The following is a 19244-nucleotide window of genomic DNA, read 5'->3' as shown; positions in this document are numbered from 1 at the left end:
AAATGGCGCCTCCCTTCATCTAATACAATGGTGGCGCCATCTCACATGGCGCCTTGGTGTCAATGTTTTCTGAAACTTGGTTATTTGCGTCATTTTTTTCGAAGTATGGTTATTTGCGTAATTTTTTCTAATACATGGTTATTTAAAAAAAAAATTCGGAAAGTGCAACATGTTACAAACAATTTGATTGAGAAAAAAATAAATAACAATAATAATGAAATAATTCTATTGGTCAGTTTCAAGTTCCCACGGATCTCCATCCCAGTGCCAATTCTCTAAAGACTTACAACCGTAGATATCAACTCCTATCAACGATCACCATTTCCCCCTTTTTTTTTTTTTTTTCGTTTCACGCTTTTCCCTCGCTCTTCTCCTCCCATATATTACCCAAACACTCCCTTACCTTTTCATCTCATCTCAATTAACAAACCAACGCATCTTCATCTCTCTTTTTTTGTCCGCAATCTCAATGGCTCGTACAAAACAAACCGCTCGCAAATCCACCGGAGGCAAAGCCCCAAGGAAACAACTCGCAACCAAAGCCGCCCGGAAATCTGCTCCGGCCACCGGAGGAGTGAAGAAGCCTCACAGATTCCGTCCAGGAACCGTTGCTTTAAGAGAGATCAGGAAGTATCAGAAGAGCACAGAGCTTCTCATCAGGAAGCTTCCATTCCAAAGACTGGTTCGTGAAATTGCTCAGGATTTCAAAACGGATCTCCGATTCCAAAGCAGTGCCGTTTCTGCTCTTCAAGAAGCCGCAGAAGCCTATCTTGTTGGTTTGTTTGAAGACACTAACCTTTGTGCCATTCACGCAAAGAGAGTTACTATCATGCCAAAGGATATTCAACTCGCTCGTAGAATCAGAGGCGAGAGGGCTTAGGTTTTAATTTCCAAGTTTCTCTGTTACGTATGTTAGGGTTTGGTCATCTGTTATGAATCTTAATGTAATGTTGTTAGATCTACTATGTGTTTGTTCAAGATTTGAATCTAAGCTTCTTTAAGATATATTTTGCATTCTTGGATTCGTTGATTAAATCTGTGTCATTTTGTTATGAGTTTGGAGACATACAATATTACCATAGGGAAACTCTAAACGCACTACTATTTACTTTTCTTATAGGTCCAATTCAAAATGTCTATTTAGAGAGTTGAATATTTCGGTTCTAGAACATTCAATCACATATTGATAAACTTTAATTATCCTTGTTTTCATGGTGCAACCAAATTCATTAGAGAGGAAACAAAAGAACAACATTTGAGTTTGGATGAATCGGGAACAACTATGTTCTACAGCTAATAATGCCCCAACTATGTTCTACAAGTAACATATTTTGACTACTTAACTAAATTATGAACATCGGAATTAAATCTACGATTATCATAAATAATTTGAGAGCCTTCCAAATTAGACACAAGTTCCTTGCAATCATGGATGATATGATCAATTGTAGCAGCAACTACTGATTTTGAATCAACACACTTAACCACCACTACCACATTAGAGATTACAGTAACACTGTTCCAATAGAGATGTTCAACAATTACACGTAACTTAAACCTTCTTGTTATAGAGTTCCACAATTATTCATAACTTAAACCTTCTTCTTGTTCTAGAATTCCACAATTATACACAACTTAAAACTTCATCTTCTTACAAAGTTCCACAATTATAGTGCGAGTGGCCGTCCGGATCTCTAAATAGAACAAACATTATTGCAAGAACTAAAGATCTCACTATCCCCGATTTCGTATCAAGTCTTTTACCAACAAGAAAAGTATTTAAAGAGAGCCAAAATATTCTCATCCTTCTTTCTTTCGCATATTTATCAAATGCTTCCTCCACAACATTTCTCTCAACTTCTGCATCCTTATTACTCATCTTCTCTGCCAAACATCTAGCAAGAACAATTGCATCTTCAATCGAAGCCGAGCCACCCTGTGCAACGAATGGACCAGTAGCATGCATCGCGTCACCAGCAACTACTATTGTTCCTTTACTAAATCTGTTAAGAAGTAAATCCCACGGTGGACGATACTTCAAGTCAGTGAGATGCAAAGAGCTCAACTTGCAATTTCTTATCATGTCCATCGCGTGTACCGGAAAACCCTCCATTGATTCCATTAATGATTGTCTAATAAGAGCTGAATCTTTTGAAATTATTGAATCTTGAAAAGTGCTGAGTCGTGTTACAAACCAGTAAACAAGTTTATCCGTCATTGGGATCCTTCCAAGTTGGACTTGACCTCTGCTCATCATAACAAACTCACTAGGAAACTGATGACCATTTTGATACTTCGTGAAGCCTCGCGCAACGCATGTAGAGAAACGCAAGAGCTTTGTCGGGTGTAGCGTAACCATATTCGCAACAATAGAATTGACACCATCACATCCAATAACAACCTGATATGCCAGCAAACGTAATAAGAGAAAATAGATACGTAAATCACAAAAAATGTACATGATGTTTGTTTACGCAGTTGAGTCATGTGTCTACGTTACCTTAGCTCGAAGAATACTTCCATTGCTAAGCAAAATCTGTGGATATTTTGTTACCAGATCTAATTCTGTGGAAAGTACTTGACAACCAGTGCGTATGGTTTCCTGTGGCAAACAATTAGCCATGGCTTTGATCAAATCCGTGCGCTTTAAGCATCGAAATTCTCCATTAATCCTGTTTAACAAAATTGGATTTAACTATTAACAATGATAATGTTACACTTACACACATGATTTCTATTCTAATTAAACCATACAAAGAGATTGTGTTCTTTTAACTAACCCAAATGGTACTTCTTTTGGCTCATCCTCACTAAGAGACATGAATTTTCCCCTGGTAATAACATGGTAAATTCAGCTTTTATCAGCAAAATATAAGGTGATGATGCTATTGAAACTTTGATCTTGATGTGTCGGTGTGTCTAGGGGTGAGAATAGACGAGTTAAGCTGACTAAACTTGATTTGCTAAAAAATTCAAAGAATAAATCTGACCTCTAGTCGGTCATAGACTTTTTCCAAGATCTATTAAAAAATTCAAAGAATAAGTCAGACCTCTTGTCGGTCATAGATTCTTAGGTTTGAGTCCGACTTTTTGCAAGATCTAGTTGATCTGTTAGCTTACTCAAAAGCCTTTCGGTCAAAACTTCAAATTATATAAAAACAAAAACCTTAGAAAAGAATACAACTTAGTTACCCTTGTATTTGAAAGGCAGTTTGTCTAAGTGTTGAGGCAACACCAAGCTGATCAAGTGCATGCCATCCATTAGCTTGCACAATTATAGCTGCTCCTGTTGCTCTCAACTCATCTGATTTTTCTAACACCAAACTTTTTATTTTCTTCCTGCAAAGTTAGTTAAAATGAAAAATCTTAATTAATTTATATGTTATCAAATTTTTATGTAATCATAAATAGATTAAACTTGAATAATTAATAATAATAAAAAAACCTATGAAGAGCTAGGGCTGTTGCAAGACCACATATACCACCTCCAACTATCACAATCTCATTATCAATAGTTCTCTCCATGGCCTTGGCGTTTTCAAAGAGAAATGTTTTCAAGAACATAAGATGTTTGTGTGTGTATTTAAGTGTTTATTTCTAGCTAATTTAACTACACAACATCCCTAAATTATGTCATATGTATTTATAAGATGGAAAAAAAGAAAGAAAGTGATCTCATCAACCAACAACCATGTATACTTTGCATGATCTTGCATGATCTTGGATTTTGAGTTGTTGGAGCATACTAATAATACATACGAGGAACCAAGTGAATGGATGGCCGCAAATGTTTTATCCACTTCAATTATGGTCCAACTGTTTGGGTAATCTCAAGTTTGTTATGTAAGTATAATAATATGCTTTATTGGGAGATTGTTTTCCCCACAGTTTTAAGAAATTCAAAACTGTCCTTCATAATTTAAGAAATGTACTTTTCATAAGAATTTAAAATATACCACATTCTTTCGTAAGTGAACCATCCATTCCATTTTGTCAAAAATTAATTCAAAAGTATATGTCAAAAGTGATGGAGAGTGACTCCAAGTGTGTGCTTGGAGTGACTCCAAGTGTGTGCTTGGAGTCTTGTGCTTCTGTAATAATTTTTGGACACATTTTAAAATTACGGTAGTGTGTTTATTTCACAACTCAAAATATAATTTAGAAATATACTTTTGTAATAACTTTTAGCCAAGATACTTAATTTGTTATAAAAATTTGATATTTTATAAGAAAATTTTATATTTTAAGTCATTTATACTAAATATACATAATTGTTAATCATATACCGATACAATTCAATTAAAATGTCATATATTAATTCAATTAAAATTCATACTCAAACATCATTGTTGATAAATTAAAACCATAATACAAATAGGAGAATACTTATATACAATTTCTTAGCTGAAGTTTGTAATATTTTTCAATGAAAATATGACAAGTGTTTAATTTTCTCTTACGCATATGCAATTTTCTTCTATTGTCACTCTTTAAATGATGTTAAAGTACATTTGTCATATTTTCATTGGCAAATAACTTAAACTACACCTAATGAATTGTATGTAAATTTTCTCAATATAAATATTATTAAAATACAAGTACAAGTGAAATAGTGACCTCTATAGTGGTCCTCACAAGAGTGCTTTCCGGAAACTCTCATCTCTTTACCTGCTTGCGCAATAAATATAATACTTTGACATGTAGGTAGCACATTCACGACGTAATCTGTCCTAACCTGCTCCTCATCTAATATATCCTGATGAGCTGACCTAGATAGATCTCACGAGCACTTTTTTTTAGTTAAACTAAATTCTAGTGGAAATTAAAAATGTGATGTCTTTTTTTATGAAACTTCATTTTTCTGTAGCCCAGTTTCCCGGTAGAAAGCATCAGAATAAATTCTATGCCCTTAAAATTGATTATGGAGTGTTTAACAATCTTAAATAGATTGCCGCCATTGTTCTTTTTCTGGTTTAAAATTGTTTTTTATGAAGCTACAATTCCTAACTTCTTGAAATCAATTCTAAAAATCAATTCTCACTTTCTGTCGATTTTTCTATTTTGCCCTTAAATTGAACATCAATAACTCCCAACAATTTTTTTTTGTCATTTTCGTCATTTACACATCCAAAAGCAATTTTAATAAAAATATTCAAACAACATTTTTCATACAAATCACTTTCGTTGTTAATATATTCAAACATAAATCACTTTGTATTAAACTCAATTTTAACTAAAACCAATTCTACAAAATCAATTCTTTCAAAATTAATTTTTTTACCGCAGAACCAAACACAAACTTATTCAATTAAAAAGGAATGAGGTATAGAAACGGAATGAAAAACTGTCACATCATAGAGTGATTGGAAATGAATAAAAAATCTTATAAAAACAAGTGAAAGAAAAAGGAAAATGAATGTGTATTGTGTTTTTAAATATGATGTTTCATAAAACAGTAATCTGGCCCCTAATTTCTTGTGACCATTCTAAGAAAGTAACCATGAAATTTCCAGCTACAACATATCCAATTCCTATAAAATAAAGGAAACTGTCTTTAGATCCTTAACCACTTTCTTTTGCATATTATTGAGTTTATACATATTTACAGAAACTCCATTATTTCATAACAGAAAAACATATACCATACTCATCATAGAATTTCAATTTCCTACTTACGATATCTACCACAATAATATTAAACCTCTAATCAAAAGGATCGATTCGAGGATCATGTTCGCTTGCCATCGCCATTCCAGTGCAAAGACATGTCGGACACATGACCTGCAATCAGAATTCAGTATGACAATTTCAACATTATTCTCAACCATAAAGGGTATTATAGTTAGTTTCAAATTAAGAAGTCAGTACTTTTTAATGACCAACCTTGCCAGATCCGGAGCAATTTGAACATCTCTCGGTTTTCGGCGGTAAAAGAGGCTGATCTGCACCATTAAAGGTGGATACCGGTTCAATCAGAACAAGTGCACCCGTGCTTGAACAGCGAGCGCATGCAAGATATCCTAACACAGCAAAAGCATGATAGGAATGTCAATTTTCTGGCAGTTAGCTTCAACATATGATGTTTAAAATCTTCAAGTATTTCAGAATATTAAGGGAAAGAAAAGTCAAAATGCTACGATTCCACCATTCATAAATTCGGTTCATAAATTCGACTTGTGAAATGCAGATCGAAGAAGAGGTTTAGAAATATTACCGGTACCAACACAGTACTTGCATCTTTTCTGCTCCTGTTGTTTTACATTGTTTATCTCAACAACCATTAATGCAGAGATTACTCCAACCGCTCCACCGGAGAATGATGCCACAATAGGATCAACCTGACTAGAATATCCAACCGACTTTAATTAGTATCGGCAAGTTAGAAACAATAAATAGAATGCATTGATATTCATTTCAAGAGATATTTGTTAATGCCAATAAAATATTTCTCTATAGAAAATACAGGACTACTCCCTCTAATCCTATTTATAATTAAAAAAAAAATATTTTTTAGATGATATATATACCAGATACATTTATTATTCAATGAATCTAAAAAGTAATTTTTTTTTTATAAATAGGACCAGAGAGAGTATTATTTTACATTTCTTCCTCAGAGAAGAATCACGTAAATAGGTGACAAAAAATAGGGAAAGGGACACTACCTCAACTGCATAGGCAGATGCACATTTTGAATAAAATCGGCATAAGATGTGCCTCCTATTCCAAGCTTAAGCTCCAACTGAGAAATGAGTTGAATATGAGACCAGTTGGAATGAATGAGTTGAAAAATAAATGAAAACGCAAAACTAGGTGTTCGTAAATCTTACACTCGGAGCAAGAAGACCACCAAAAAGAATTATCCCGCCGATAAGAGAAAAACAGGTAGCGTAATACTGCTTGAGGTTTGCCGAAGTCTGCAGATAATACATGTAGTTGATTATTACCATTTTCAAAATCAAACCGTCTAAACTAAAAGTAAATTCTTTATGTTCGTAAAGATTATTGACAAAATCAATGACCATTTATTGAATGCGTCGGTGCTGCAGTTCAGAAGAAACTACATGAAACTTACCAAAGGAGGCAAGAATGGAATGAATGATGGGAAATTCGGAAGTTCATTCTCTTGCTCTTCTTGCGAAATTCCAAGTTCCGCATTTTTAATCCTTTGCTGTATTCTAAGCCTACGAACCTACAAAAACAAGACTTATATTGTTGATAAGCAAAGCATTTTCCATCTTTTTGAACTCATCATTTGACATATAAGCACTTAAATATTCCGAATTCCGAAGAGTTTACGAATTCCACATACCGTGGAGAATTCAACTATGAATTCCACATTTTGGCAAATTGTTAATGACATACCATATTGATATTAATATTACTATAGTCCTACAATTTAAAAGAAGGAATTGGATATTTACTCATTATTTAGGATAAGCATATCAAAATATGTAGTTGCAAATGCACTTGGATCTAGCTTCTATTGAGAGAAAGTTTTGCTGTCCATTGTGCTCCTCCCGGTTCAAGAGATTACTCTCAGGACCTACGTTGACTTCAGTGGGACTACAAATACGCGGAGGGACAAGTCTGCTAGTGACCAAGCATCGAGTCAAGATAGGAGCAACCCCCCATTCAAACCAACCTATAAAACAAGTTTTCACTAGGCTGACTATTGCACAGACTCCAAAATTTTTCACAGTTAAATTGTGACTAGTAACTAAATAAGACATCATAAAGTGTTTGTCATGTTAAACAGGTAGGGTCTCTATTAGTTGCGAATTACTTCGCATCTACGGTTGCGCGCAGAAGATCTTCGATTTATCGATTTATAAAAAAATATAGTTGAGTGAACAAGAAAATTTCACCTCTTCCATATGTAAGAAAATTTTATTTCTTCGACTTCGAATATTATCCTGAATTTCTTGAAGTTCCATTTTAGCAAAATCTTGTACAGTTTCAGGTCCTTCTATAATACAAAACCTGCGTTTAAAACAATAAAAAGACGATATTACATTTACACCTTAAAAAAATAGGAGGGGTGCATTTATTAAAAAGAGGGGGTGTAAAAAGAAGAATTATCCTACTCACCCAGTAGCAGCAGCGTTTTTATCGGTGGTGTCAGAATCAACAGAAGATGCAAAAGAAGAAGAGTCCGATTCAAGTGCCATGAAACGCCACCTCGTATTGAAACATAAACCGTTGTTGTTTAGATTACCGAATCTTTTGTGGTTGATTCTGTAACTGGAATCATAGAGCTGAAGACATTTAGTGGACCCACCAACTACTCCCAAACACAACATCATCGTATTTCTCGACTCTCAACTTCGATTTAGGATTGGAAAAAACATGAAATCGGATCGAAAATTGAGGTGGCTGTTGTTGTTGGAAGGTTTGAGAATGGAGTTGTTGACATGGACTGCACAAATTGGTGGGGTTTTCATTATTGATGAAATAAAATAATTAAATATAAAATATATATGTTATTGGAAATGGGAATTTTAGTGGAGTTGAGACGGTTGCCTCGCTTTTGATTCCACCACTAAATACAAAAGTCTCACTAAAAAACAAGAAAATGTGATGGATAAAAAGATATATTGACAAATATTGTGGTTGGATCTATGAATGGCTCACACATTGTGTCCCTTCTTTATGAATAAATATATCCATATGGTGGATGTAGACTTTTTGTTAATGTAGATAAGAAACAGAGATAATATTTTCTTAACAATAAAAATATTATTTATTTATTTATTTACTTAAAACTTGTTCAATTGGTAGTTGTGCAAAGATATTAGATACAAGATGTGAGTTTAAATCAGCGACATCTCATTTGTTCATTTTTAAATAGTAAATTTCAGCTACTAGACTACTTGATCAAAAAATATATATAATATTTATAAAAAAAAATATAAAAAGTTTGGTATATTGTAGATTTTGAATGTGTAAAAATGAAAAAAAAAAACAAATTATTTGTATTGAATTAACAAAAGAGAAAAAATTTATAGATTTTGAAAAAATAATTCAAAGAAAATTAATACTAGTGTTTTGGTACGGCAGACTTCAAGTCTGTTAGAACAAACAATACTATTCTGGTGCGAAGCATAAAATATGTAGTATGTTGATGATGACCGTCACATAAAGGTTTTTAGCGTGATGGTAGATGTCTCTGATGAACGAAAATGGAGGTACTCGTGAAGTTATCACTCTAACGCTTAAGTTAGCAAAGTGAGAGAGATAAAGCATGTAGGTGAATGAATAAATCGTGCATTGGTGATACGTAGGGTCACACTTATATGGGGATGTCAAGTATAACCATCGTCGGTAGATAGGGCATGAGATGTGGGATGTTATTGGATGAATATCAACAATTGAGATTAAGACGGTGTCACGCTCTAGTGCAGAACTTCAGTATGAGTGTCTGCATGTTCAGTACTTGAGTAATGCTTATGATAGGATTGTGCCTCTATATTAGGACTGTCTTATTCGACCGTTGGCCAGCCCAAAACAGTTGTCCTTTAGTCCTTAATGTTCTGTTGAATATTTGATCTATGTGTGTATGTAATTTGATTCATCATGTTTGTATAGTTTATCTATAATTTGTTTATGATCTTATCCTTCATTTGTTAGTCATGTACCTGATCGCGACTTTACGTGTCTATACATATGATAACTGCAAGTGCACAGTCGTGTCGTGTAGTTTTAAAAGATATCGAATCCACGGGGACTATGAATCGATCTGCCGTTATCTAAGGTTACTATGTAAAGCTAAGGCTACTAATACTATGGTTGTTTCTAACGGGAAAATTAAAATATTAATTCTAAGGATATAATAATAAACGAATATCAGTATGTATTTCGTCTAACCTAGGTGATCCGAAGGTCCATTCGCTATGGTTCTTATTTAATTAAAAATATCTATTAACTATGTCATTTAAAAGTCCTCCTCTCAAACTCTCGCTCTGTTGATTTAGACTACTATCCTAACTCGCAATGTACGCTCTCGCCATCCCATTAGATTTAGAAAAGATTTTTGAAAACACCATATTTAATAAAATGCTCGCTTCATGAAGACGTTACCTACTTAAATCTCCTAGTCTCAAACTCTCGCTCTGTTGACTCAGATCATGCTAGTATTCCCTAACGTACGCTTTCGCTGTCCCGCGTCGGGTTTAAAAACACTTTATGAAAATAAATAAATTCTAGTTAGTCTTAATACGCTTTCGTCATCCTTAAAACTAATGTTTATGTCTATTATCCAGTTAAATATCTCAAACTCTCGTTCTATTGATTTTAACCTTTATCAGTCCTAAAATCTCAAACTCTCGCTCTATTGATTTTAGAACTTTAGCAAATTAGATTAGACATAAAACCAAAAACAAGTGATATTTAATAAAACATATTTAAGCCAACTTATTTCGGATCCCTACGGTTAACTTACTATACATACCGATATCTAAATAAATTAGCCACCATATTGATACGGTTAAACATGCATAAATTGGTTCGGTTCATAATAATAGGCATATTAATTGGCATACAATATATCATGCAATAATAATTAAAGCAGTAAATAGAAACCTGAATAATAAAATCTGAATTAGTTAAACTTCGAATCTTGAGTACTTGAACTTCCACCACAGATCGGTTGGATCGTTCTTCAGAGAATTATTCGGCATAAAAATATTAAAGCAAGGAATAAAAAAACTAAATCCAACGTAAGGTTAGATTTATTGAAAGTTCACAACAATTTCCGGTGTAGAAATTCCTGTGACAAAAGAATACTGAGAATTAAATTGCGAAGAAAATAATGCGTTCAGAAAATAAAATTGCCAGAGTTTCATTGCAGAAATTCGGACCCTTTTCAAGTACTTTGTATCTGGTATTTATAGGAGTAGGCTTGCAAAGTACTTTCCATTTTCCCCTTTTCACGTTCCTTCTTTTTCTCCTTAAAATGTGCATTCACGTGACCAGAAAAAGAGATGTAGCAGAAAAGTGGCTTGAGACATGCGTCTCAAGTGCCTTCAATATAGGAGACGAGCGTCTTCTCTTTGTTACGTGGCAAGGAGAGTGGGAGACGGACGTCTCCACTCTTTTACTTGGTCTTCTCCCTCAATTGGGCCTTCTCCACGTTTCAAAGCCCAAGACGGGCGTCTTCCATGAGCATGAGACGGACGTCTCACTTCCTTGAGTAGGCCACATGCTCACTCTTTTGGGCTGGGCCAGTTGCTCTTTGCACCTCCATCTTTTACTAATGCTTCACCTCCATCTTTTACTTGTCTTTTAAATTGATTTTTCTCTATTTCTTCTTCTTTTGACAAATAGTTCTCAACACGAACATAATACCTGAAACATTGAAAATACCTGCATAATACCATAATAAAACAATATAATTAAATGAAAATGCTAATAATATTTATGGAATTTAAGCTAAATATATGATATAAATTCGTGTTATCAAACTCCCTCATACTTGAACCTTTGCTTGTCCTCAAGCAAATAATCATATTAAAACAGGAGGACGATGAAGATTAGATGCAGTTTCGCCACATTGTTCGAGTCGTTCTTAGCCACGGAGTGTTTTTCTTGGAAACCTATGAGATAAATCCTAACAATAAGATTACAGTAGCGACACTAAATAACTCCCAGCATGCATACCAATCTGAATCATGCTATCATAGCTCAACCTTATTCTTGTCATTTTGTTTTACCCGTTTCATTCGTGCGCAATCACATTAAGCCCATTATCTTGACACGCACATAGCAGAGCAGCCGGTTAGTGACTATGATCCTTAAGTTTTGGAGTTCTGGCACAATTATGTGGTATACTCCTTTAGCGCTCATTTGTGGATTGTGGGGAATCGAACCATGGTCCTTCCTACCAAGTTCAGTACTAGATATCTTCTGAACCAACCAACAATGAGTTTATTGAATATTTAAGATGTGTAACCGTTGGGTTAAATGATCGTGTGAGGATCACCTTACTTAGTTGGTACATTTCCATTGGTAGTTAAGCATACAAATTTTTTATGTGGATCATACACTTATATTCATCGACTCTCTGCGTAGTTGGTGTCTAAGACGGTGCCGACTGCTGAATAAACTAATGAGGGCTACTTCAAAACTAAAGTCTATGGTTTCGGTATAATGGTTACTCAAATCGGTGACGCATACTTGGGGGCTTTAGAGTGTCGAGACGGTAATGGTATTATCTCGAATTTACATCTAGTTTCCTATATATCTTGTAAGCAAGTAGCTTCGTACTTTCGAACGTGTGGAGTTATGCATTTATCGTTTAAATTTTTTTTGTTATGGCTCAAGAAAATGGAAGAATTCTAATAAACACGAAAATATGCATATACGACTTAAAGGCACATAAATATGCTTTTATTGAATGGGAAAAACATTGCAAAAAAGGAAATAACAGAAATAAAAATACTAATGGTAATGCGAGTAATACGACTCCCCCACACTTAGAACATGCAGTGTCCTCAATGCATAAAAACTACTCCTCGTTGTTGCGATTGCGAGAACTGGTTCCGCCACGGGTGCGTACACGTCTACGCAAATTATCAGGCATGCCATCGACACGAAGGTTGAGATCATTCAATTGGGTAGCAATTTCAGTGTTGTGGCCTTTGGTCCTAATAGCGTAGTCGCGTTGTTCTTGTTGCATTTCTCGAACTAGTCTTAATGTCTCGTCTTGATTTGTCTGCATAGCTTGAAAAAGTTGGTCTTGGCGTAGTATTGCAGCATACATAGCGCCAAGAGTAATTGGTGGAGGATTATTGGGAGGAGGTTGATGAGCTTCAGGTTGTGGAGCATTGAAAGCATTATCCGCTTGCTCGAACTCATGTTCCATTTCATTCGTCGGTTCATTATGTGGTTCAGGATGGTTTCCTTGAGGTTCTTCAAAAATAAAACGCCAACGCTGAATGTAACGAATGTTAATTTGCTTGGGGCACGAGAGAATGACATTGGGAATCAAAGTTTTGCTGACGACCAGAATGTGACGACCATCAGGTCGTGGTGACACCATATGTGAGTCACGACAGTAAGTGAGATCGAGGAACTGAGCAGGCATCATGTACTGTGCAAGTGAAAGAATATCATCAGCGAGGCCTAAGGCATATGCCAATGTGGTAACTATACCACCAAAACAGAAAGGGTTTGTAGCAGGAGAGTTGACACATCCTTGGATGTGTTGGAGCATAAAAGGTGCGGCATTGAATCGTAGATTATTGAGCGCACAGAACAAAAAGAATAACTCATTCTGATTTACCTTGTGGTTGTTGGTTCTTGCAAAAATAATGTGCCCCAAAATACGTTGAAAATAACGTATAGCGGGATTTTGAATATGAGTAAGTGGGATTTTGTGAGGAGGCGGTTCACACCATCTGCTAAACCCAAGGTTTCTAGACATTCAGTGTCCACATATCTTGTTGGGACAACTAAACGTGCGTAGAAAGCTAAATATTTAGTACGTTGATCATCATCGTCATCTTCTCTGAAAATGATTCTTGATAGGTCGGGAGGTGGTCTCTCAGGGCGCATATTTCGGATGATAGATCGTGGAGGCATGGTGTGTATTTGGAAGAAAGAATAGAAATGTGTGAAGAAATTGGAAATAGATTGTTGTGAGGGTGTGAAGAAGAGAATGATGGTGGTATGAATTTTTATTGTGGTTTGTAAATGGTGGAATAAAGATAGAAATAAGTGTGATTTATGGTAGTGGTGAAGTTGGGAAGAGTAGAAAAATGGAAAATGGTGTGAGATGGGATGAATGTAAAGAGTTTATGAGGTTTAAATGAAGGGAATGAATGGAGAGAGGGAAGAATTTGAATTATGAATTTGAAATTCAAAATTCAAAATTGGAATAAATGTGGAATTGTGCGTGGTCTGAGGCAAAGCAGAGTCAAACTGCCACCCCCTTGGGAGACGAGCGTCTCAGGTGGGCAGTCTGCGAGGCATGCATGTATGGAGACGGGCGTCTCCTGTCTTAAGCATGCAGGGAATGTGGTCCCACGAAGGGGAGACGGGCGTCTCCTAGCCTAGGTGGACGTTTTGTCCATTTTTTTGCTTCTGGGAACGTGTGTCTGACAGATACAATTAAGCATGTAAACAGTTTAGAACAGTGACACAGTTTAGTACTATAAAAGGCAAACTATAGGTGACAGAATTCATTATAATTTATGTAGTTAACATGATATAGCAGGTAATAGAATAGCATAAAATATAATAAAATAGAATCAGGACTGAATAATAAATATTGCATTATGAATGAAAATACTGAGTACTGATTGTTATAGCAGAAAGATAAAAAATTGCATAAAATAATTACTAGACTAAAATAGAAAATGACTAATGAATTTAAAAATTAAAAATAAAACTATTCTTCTAATAATCAACATCACTAGCCACTTTTCTTGTTTTGCATATTAGGAGATATCGAATAAATGTGCTTGAAAACCTTGTCGAATTATGCATTAACAGTGTCCATGAATTCAAAAAAGTGCATTTGTAAGGAGTGAATTTCGTCTCGCATATGTTGTACTTCATGTTGCAGCGCATCAATGGCTTGGCCATGGGTAGTCGGGTGATAAGCATGCTCGATCCTTGGAGGAGCATTTCTTGGGGCTACCGATTCAGCAGATGCAACTGGGTGTGCTAAAGGGTTAGGATGTTGTGGCTCAGGCTCAACTTCGGTCATATCCTCAGATTGATCTTCTTGCGAACCAGTAGGTGTTTCAGGCTCATATTCAGGAACGGGTTCGTCCTCAGACATAGGTTCATACTCAGGTACAGGTTCATCCTCGGGCATAGGTCCATACTCAGGAGGATCCATGTCATAATATCCAGGAGGAGTTTCAGGCTCAGATTCTGACTCCGCTTCAGGCATGTCATCATCAAAATGTTCATAAGCTTGTGGAGTTTCAGGAGATGATTCTCTGTCGGGAATCTGACCATAATAAAGCCAATTATCAGGGTTGTGCACACTCGTCCTAGGATTAGGTAAGGTAAACTGGTCCAAGACTTGGTTATCAATGAGGAGCTCAAACTGATTAGGACCAAGGTTTCCTATGATACCTCTATTGAAACAGAAACGAATTTCCATGGAGTTATAAGTACCAAGCGGTGTCAATCCAAGCAGCGGTTGTACCAAACCTATAGCATTCGCGATCATGGTGACGAATCCTCCGATCAGAATGGGTGAAACTTCGTCTTGTGTGATACGCTCAAAGTTTTCTAGCATAAAAGTAACAACATTGACCGGACGATTCTGAGAAGCGCAAAACATGATGAACAGTTCTTCTCTAGATACTTCAGTGACGTTCTCAGGCTTACCGAAAATGTAATGAGCTAAAATCTTGTGGAGGTATCTGAAGGCCGGATTATGGATGTTTTTAGAATGAAACTCATGCTCTTCAGGATTATCATTTCCAGTAATTCTTCCCCAAAAATTCTCTATCTCACAGTAGGCAAATAGTTCCTCTTGAACCACAGTAAATGCATCCATTCCATAGGAAGTCCCAACATAGCAGCAAAATCTCGGATACAATACTGATATTCTATTCCAAACATCCTAAAAAGGATTATTCCTCTTCTCATTCCTTGTCCTCAGTTTGGCAGATAAGTTAGTGAACTCAAGAATTCCAGAGTGAGCTTTCGGTAAGTGCAAAATCTTCGTAGCAAGTGAGAACCAGTCCAACCAATTTGGTTCAGCAAGTACATGACGCTTTCTTCAATTCCTAATTTCTTCATAGTTGGGCAATGAGGATAGAGAGATAAGTCCATTCTTCTCTCAGTCAGCTTAGCATATCTTCCTACTTGCCCTCTTCCTCTGAACACCACTTCCATATTGTCAACTTCTTGCATCGTGATCAGTTAGTAACTAAGTTAGCCTGTGAGTTAAGTTGAAAAAAAAATATGAAAATTAAGTCAGAAATAGGCGGGTGTTGAAAAGAAGAAGAAAGTTTAAAAGAAAATAAAAATTAAAAATATATAATAAAATAATAATAATTATAATGATAAAAAGATGGAAAAAATGTTATAACAATAATTATAATAATAATTATAATTATAATTATTATTATAATCAAAGGATGAAGGAAAATAAAAAATTTAAAATAGAATAAAATAAAAATAAAAAATAAAAAATTGGAATGTAAATTAAATAGTTAAATAAAAATAAGAAAATTAAATAGTAATAAAAATGTGGGTTGTCTCCCACTGAGCGCTTTGTTTAATGTCGTAAGCTCGACGATTTAAACGAAATTCATTTTTCAGATTGAGCGGGTAGCTCGTTTAGTTTAAAAATTTGTATATTTTCATCGTTCTCGAGACGATGGTAATGTTTAAGACGTTGCCCATTTACGACAAAAGGTTCGACCGTTTTTCCTCTAATTTCTATCGCTCCGCTCAGAAAGGTGTTAGTAATTTCGAAGGGACCAGACCATCTAGAACGTAGTTTTCCAGGAAATAATTTCAGCCTAGAATTAAATAATAGAACTTTATCGCCTATGTTGAAACTTTTCCTAGATATACGTTTGTCGTGCCATTTTTTCGTTCTTTCTTTATAAATTCTAGCGTTTTCGTAAGCGTCTTGTCTAAGTTCTTCTAATTCCTTTATGTCTAGAATGCGTTTTTCGCCAGCGGTAGTATAATTTAAATTCAATGTCTTAATGGCCCAATAAGCCTTATGTTCTAATTCTACCGGGAGGTGACAAGATTTTCCATAAACGAGTTTGAAGGGAGTGGTTCCTATTGGAGTCTTGAAAGCTGTCCTATAAGCCCATAAAGCTTCATTTAACTTGGAGGACCAATCTTTTCTAGATATAGCGACAGTCTTCTCCAATATTTGTTTTATCTCTCTGTTAGATACCTCCACTTGTCCGCTTGTTTGTGGATGGTATGGTGTCGCTATTCGGTGATTAACTCCATATTTCCGAAGAAGTTTTTCGAGGATTTTTGAAATGAAATGAGAGCCTCCATCGCTAATTACTAGTCTTGGTGCGCCAAACCTAGGAAAGATGACATTTTTAAATAGCTTGGTTACTACTCGTGTGTCTTTTGTAGGGGAAGCGATAGCTTCTATCCATTTTGAAACATAATCGACAGCTACGAGGATGTATTTATTGCCAAACGATGATGGAAATGGGTCCATAAAGTCTATTCCCCAGACGTCAAATATTTCTACTTCTAAAATGCCTTTTTGGGGCATTTCGTCTCGTCTCGAGATGTTTCCAGTTCGTTGACATCTATCACAGTTCGTAATGGCAAAGTGAACGTCTTTCCACAGGTTAGGCCAATAGAGTCCAGATTGGAGGATCTTTGCACAAGTTTTAGATGTGCTTGAATGACCTTCATAGGGGGCTGAATGGCAATGTGTTATTATACTTCCTATTTCTTCCTCGGGTACGCAACGTCGAAAGATTCCATCGGGGCCTCTCTTGAAAAGAAGAGGATCGGCCCAATAGTATTGTTTTAGGTCGTGGAAGAACTTTTTTTTCTGTTGGTAGCTTAAATCAGGAGGGAGTACACCAGCGATTAAATAGTTTACGGAATCCGCATACCAGGGTGTAATGGTTGTCGCACGCTCGCGAAAAATGAACAGAGTCGCCACCAATATATTTATCCCATAAGGGAAAGGAATATCAGAAAACCTAACAAAGGAAGGAACAGGGTCTTGCGACCAGAGAATCAAGGTACGGGAGTCGGTTACGCAAGGGGAAGGTACTAGCACCCCTCACGCCCATCGTACTCGATGGTATCCACCTATGTCTGTTTCTATCTAAAGGGTGTATAACTATGTCTATGCGAAATGAATGCAAAATGTAGGGAAAACAAAGAATTGTACTCGCACGGGCCCTACCCCGCTGCCTACGTATCCTTTTCAGGAATCAGAGTTACCGTAGCTCGGCTAAAGATTTTCTGTTTGTTTTTGTGTTTTTTAATTGGGCGGCGTTAACGCTCGCGCTCTTGCATAAGGGGCAGCCTAGGATGCAATGGAGCGGAGATAACGGTGCCCTTAGGCAAAAGAAATGATTGGTTTGTGTCTTTTAGGATAGATGAGTGATGAACAGTTCCCAATACCCGGCCACTCACCACTTTCTCTACTTTGCTTTAGTCTGAACCATTGTTATGTGTTTTAAGTGTTTTTGGTTGGTGTTTTTTAAGGGAATTTACTTCACGATTCGAATCACATAAAATGCATAATGATCGAGAAGCAGATTAGGGAATGAATCCCACTCACTTCTACCCCATTACGTAATGTTTGAGAAACAGATTAGAGAATGAATCTCACTCATTTCTCTCCCATTAATTAATGTTTGAGAAACAGATTAGGGAATGAATCCCACTCGTTTCTCTCCCATTAAGTAGTGACCGAGAAATAGGTTAAGGAATGAATCCCACTCGTTTCTCTGCCACTAAGTGATTGAGAAATAGATTAGGGAATGAATCCCACTCATTTCTCTATCACTTGCTTAATATGATTCGCATCTTCCTTTTATTAATGTTTTAAAGAGTTGAAAAAGAAAAAGAATGCAATAGGGAACTAGATCTAAATTCTAATCTAAGTTATTCTAGTCTATAATGGCCCTAAGGTCAAGGATAACTATCCTATCTCAATTCCTCTTAACAAAGAAGGAAGAGTCTAAGGGAACATGGCAAGTAATAGCAAGATGTAATCAAAATCAAAGTAAGAAATGAGAGGCTAAGCATGGAAACAAGAGAAAGAAGCTCCAAGTCAGTAGCAAAACAAGGGATTGAATGTCCCAAATCAAATACAAAAGCATCACGGTATCCTACAAAAATATCCACAAAAGTTACCAAAGTATCGCATGAATCGTTACTTACCAATTAGCGAACAAGCATCATTTAATCGAAGCAAAAAGCAAGTGAACACATGGTCTAAGCTTGAAGTCAGTAGAAAACTCATTCATTTAGTTTCAATACCCTATGTTAATCTATATTAGTCAATTAGCATGACACAATACAAAACTCTAACCAAAACTAGACAACACTAGGTTAATGCTAGCTAAACGGTTTCAAATTGTGAATGAAGTTAGAAACATGCAATCAAATGGTACAAGTCAGTAGCAAATAGCCTTTACTAGATACCTAAACAACCACAAAATCATGCCAAGAAGTTTCACACAAAATTACGGGTCATTTGTACAAGTTACGGTGCGATTGTCAACCAAAAACAAGGTATTTACATGTGAGAAAGAAAAATCGAGTAA

The 19244-nt window shown here is 35.8% G+C and overlaps 3 protein-coding genes across 3 annotated transcripts; 1 reads left to right on the top strand and 2 right to left on the bottom strand.

Moving 5' to 3' along the window:
- Positions 1–401: 401 nt before the first annotated feature.
- On the top strand, positions 402–1109 carry LOC131616826 (histone H3.2). Its single transcript, XM_058888271.1, has one exon. The coding sequence runs from the start codon at positions 470–472 to the stop codon at positions 878–880; it is 411 nt and encodes a 136-aa protein (XP_058744254.1). The 5' UTR covers positions 402–469; the 3' UTR covers positions 881–1109.
- A 98-nt stretch (positions 1110–1207) lies between these two features.
- On the bottom strand, positions 1208–3850 carry LOC131616825 (monooxygenase 1-like). Its single transcript, XM_058888270.1, has 5 exons — positions 3446–3850; positions 3193–3339; positions 2781–2831; positions 2501–2672; positions 1208–2401 (listed from the first exon to the last, which is right to left on the bottom strand). The coding sequence occupies exons 1-5, from the start codon at positions 3562–3564 to the stop codon at positions 1652–1654; spliced, it is 1239 nt and encodes a 412-aa protein (XP_058744253.1). The 5' UTR covers positions 3565–3850; the 3' UTR covers positions 1208–1651.
- Positions 3851–5396: 1546 nt separating this feature from the next.
- On the bottom strand, positions 5397–8478 carry LOC131618567 (protein ORANGE, chloroplastic-like). The gene is made up of 8 exons (XM_058889760.1): positions 8092–8478; positions 7869–7983; positions 7076–7192; positions 6831–6917; positions 6666–6742; positions 6215–6342; positions 5884–6020; positions 5397–5781 (listed from the first exon to the last, which is right to left on the bottom strand). The coding sequence occupies exons 1-8, from the start codon at positions 8304–8306 to the stop codon at positions 5704–5706; spliced, it is 954 nt and encodes a 317-aa protein (XP_058745743.1). The 5' UTR covers positions 8307–8478; the 3' UTR covers positions 5397–5703.
- Positions 8479–19244: the final 10766 nt, after the last annotated feature.

Source organism: Vicia villosa, linkage group LG7, assembly GCF_029867415.1.
Source record: "Vicia villosa cultivar HV-30 ecotype Madison, WI linkage group LG7, Vvil1.0, whole genome shotgun sequence".
NCBI classification, from domain to species: domain Eukaryota; kingdom Viridiplantae; phylum Streptophyta; class Magnoliopsida; order Fabales; family Fabaceae; genus Vicia; species Vicia villosa.
The sequence above is the reverse complement of the archived record's forward strand: the minus strand, read 5'-3'. Positions and strand labels throughout refer to the sequence as shown.

Bases quoted from the DNA above. Each gene is read 5' to 3' on its own strand.
- LOC131616826 (XM_058888271.1), top strand. From the start codon at position 470: ATGGCTCGTACAAAACAAACCGCTCGCAAATCCACCGGAGGCAAAGCC.
- LOC131616825 (XM_058888270.1), bottom strand. From the start codon at position 3,564: ATGTTCTTGAAAACATTTCTCTTTGAAAACGCCAAGGCCATGGAGAGA. The intron at 2,832-3,192 runs GTAACTAAGTTG...TGTTATTACCAG, and splicing joins ACTGCCTTTCAAATACAAGG to GGGAAAATTCATGTCTCTTA. The intron at 2,402-2,500 runs GTAACGTAGACA...CTGGCATATCAG, and splicing joins GAAGTATTCTTCGAGCTAAG to GTTGTTATTGGATGTGATGG.
- LOC131618567 (XM_058889760.1), bottom strand. From the start codon at position 8,306: ATGATGTTGTGTTTGGGAGTAGTTGGTGGGTCCACTAAATGTCTTCAG. The intron at 6,918-7,075 runs GTAAGTTTCATG...TATTATCTGCAG, and splicing joins TTCCATTCTTGCCTCCTTTG to ACTTCGGCAAACCTCAAGCA. The intron at 6,021-6,214 runs GTAATATTTCTA...TTGCTGTGTTAG, and splicing joins CAAGTACTGTGTTGGTACCG to GATATCTTGCATGCGCTCGC.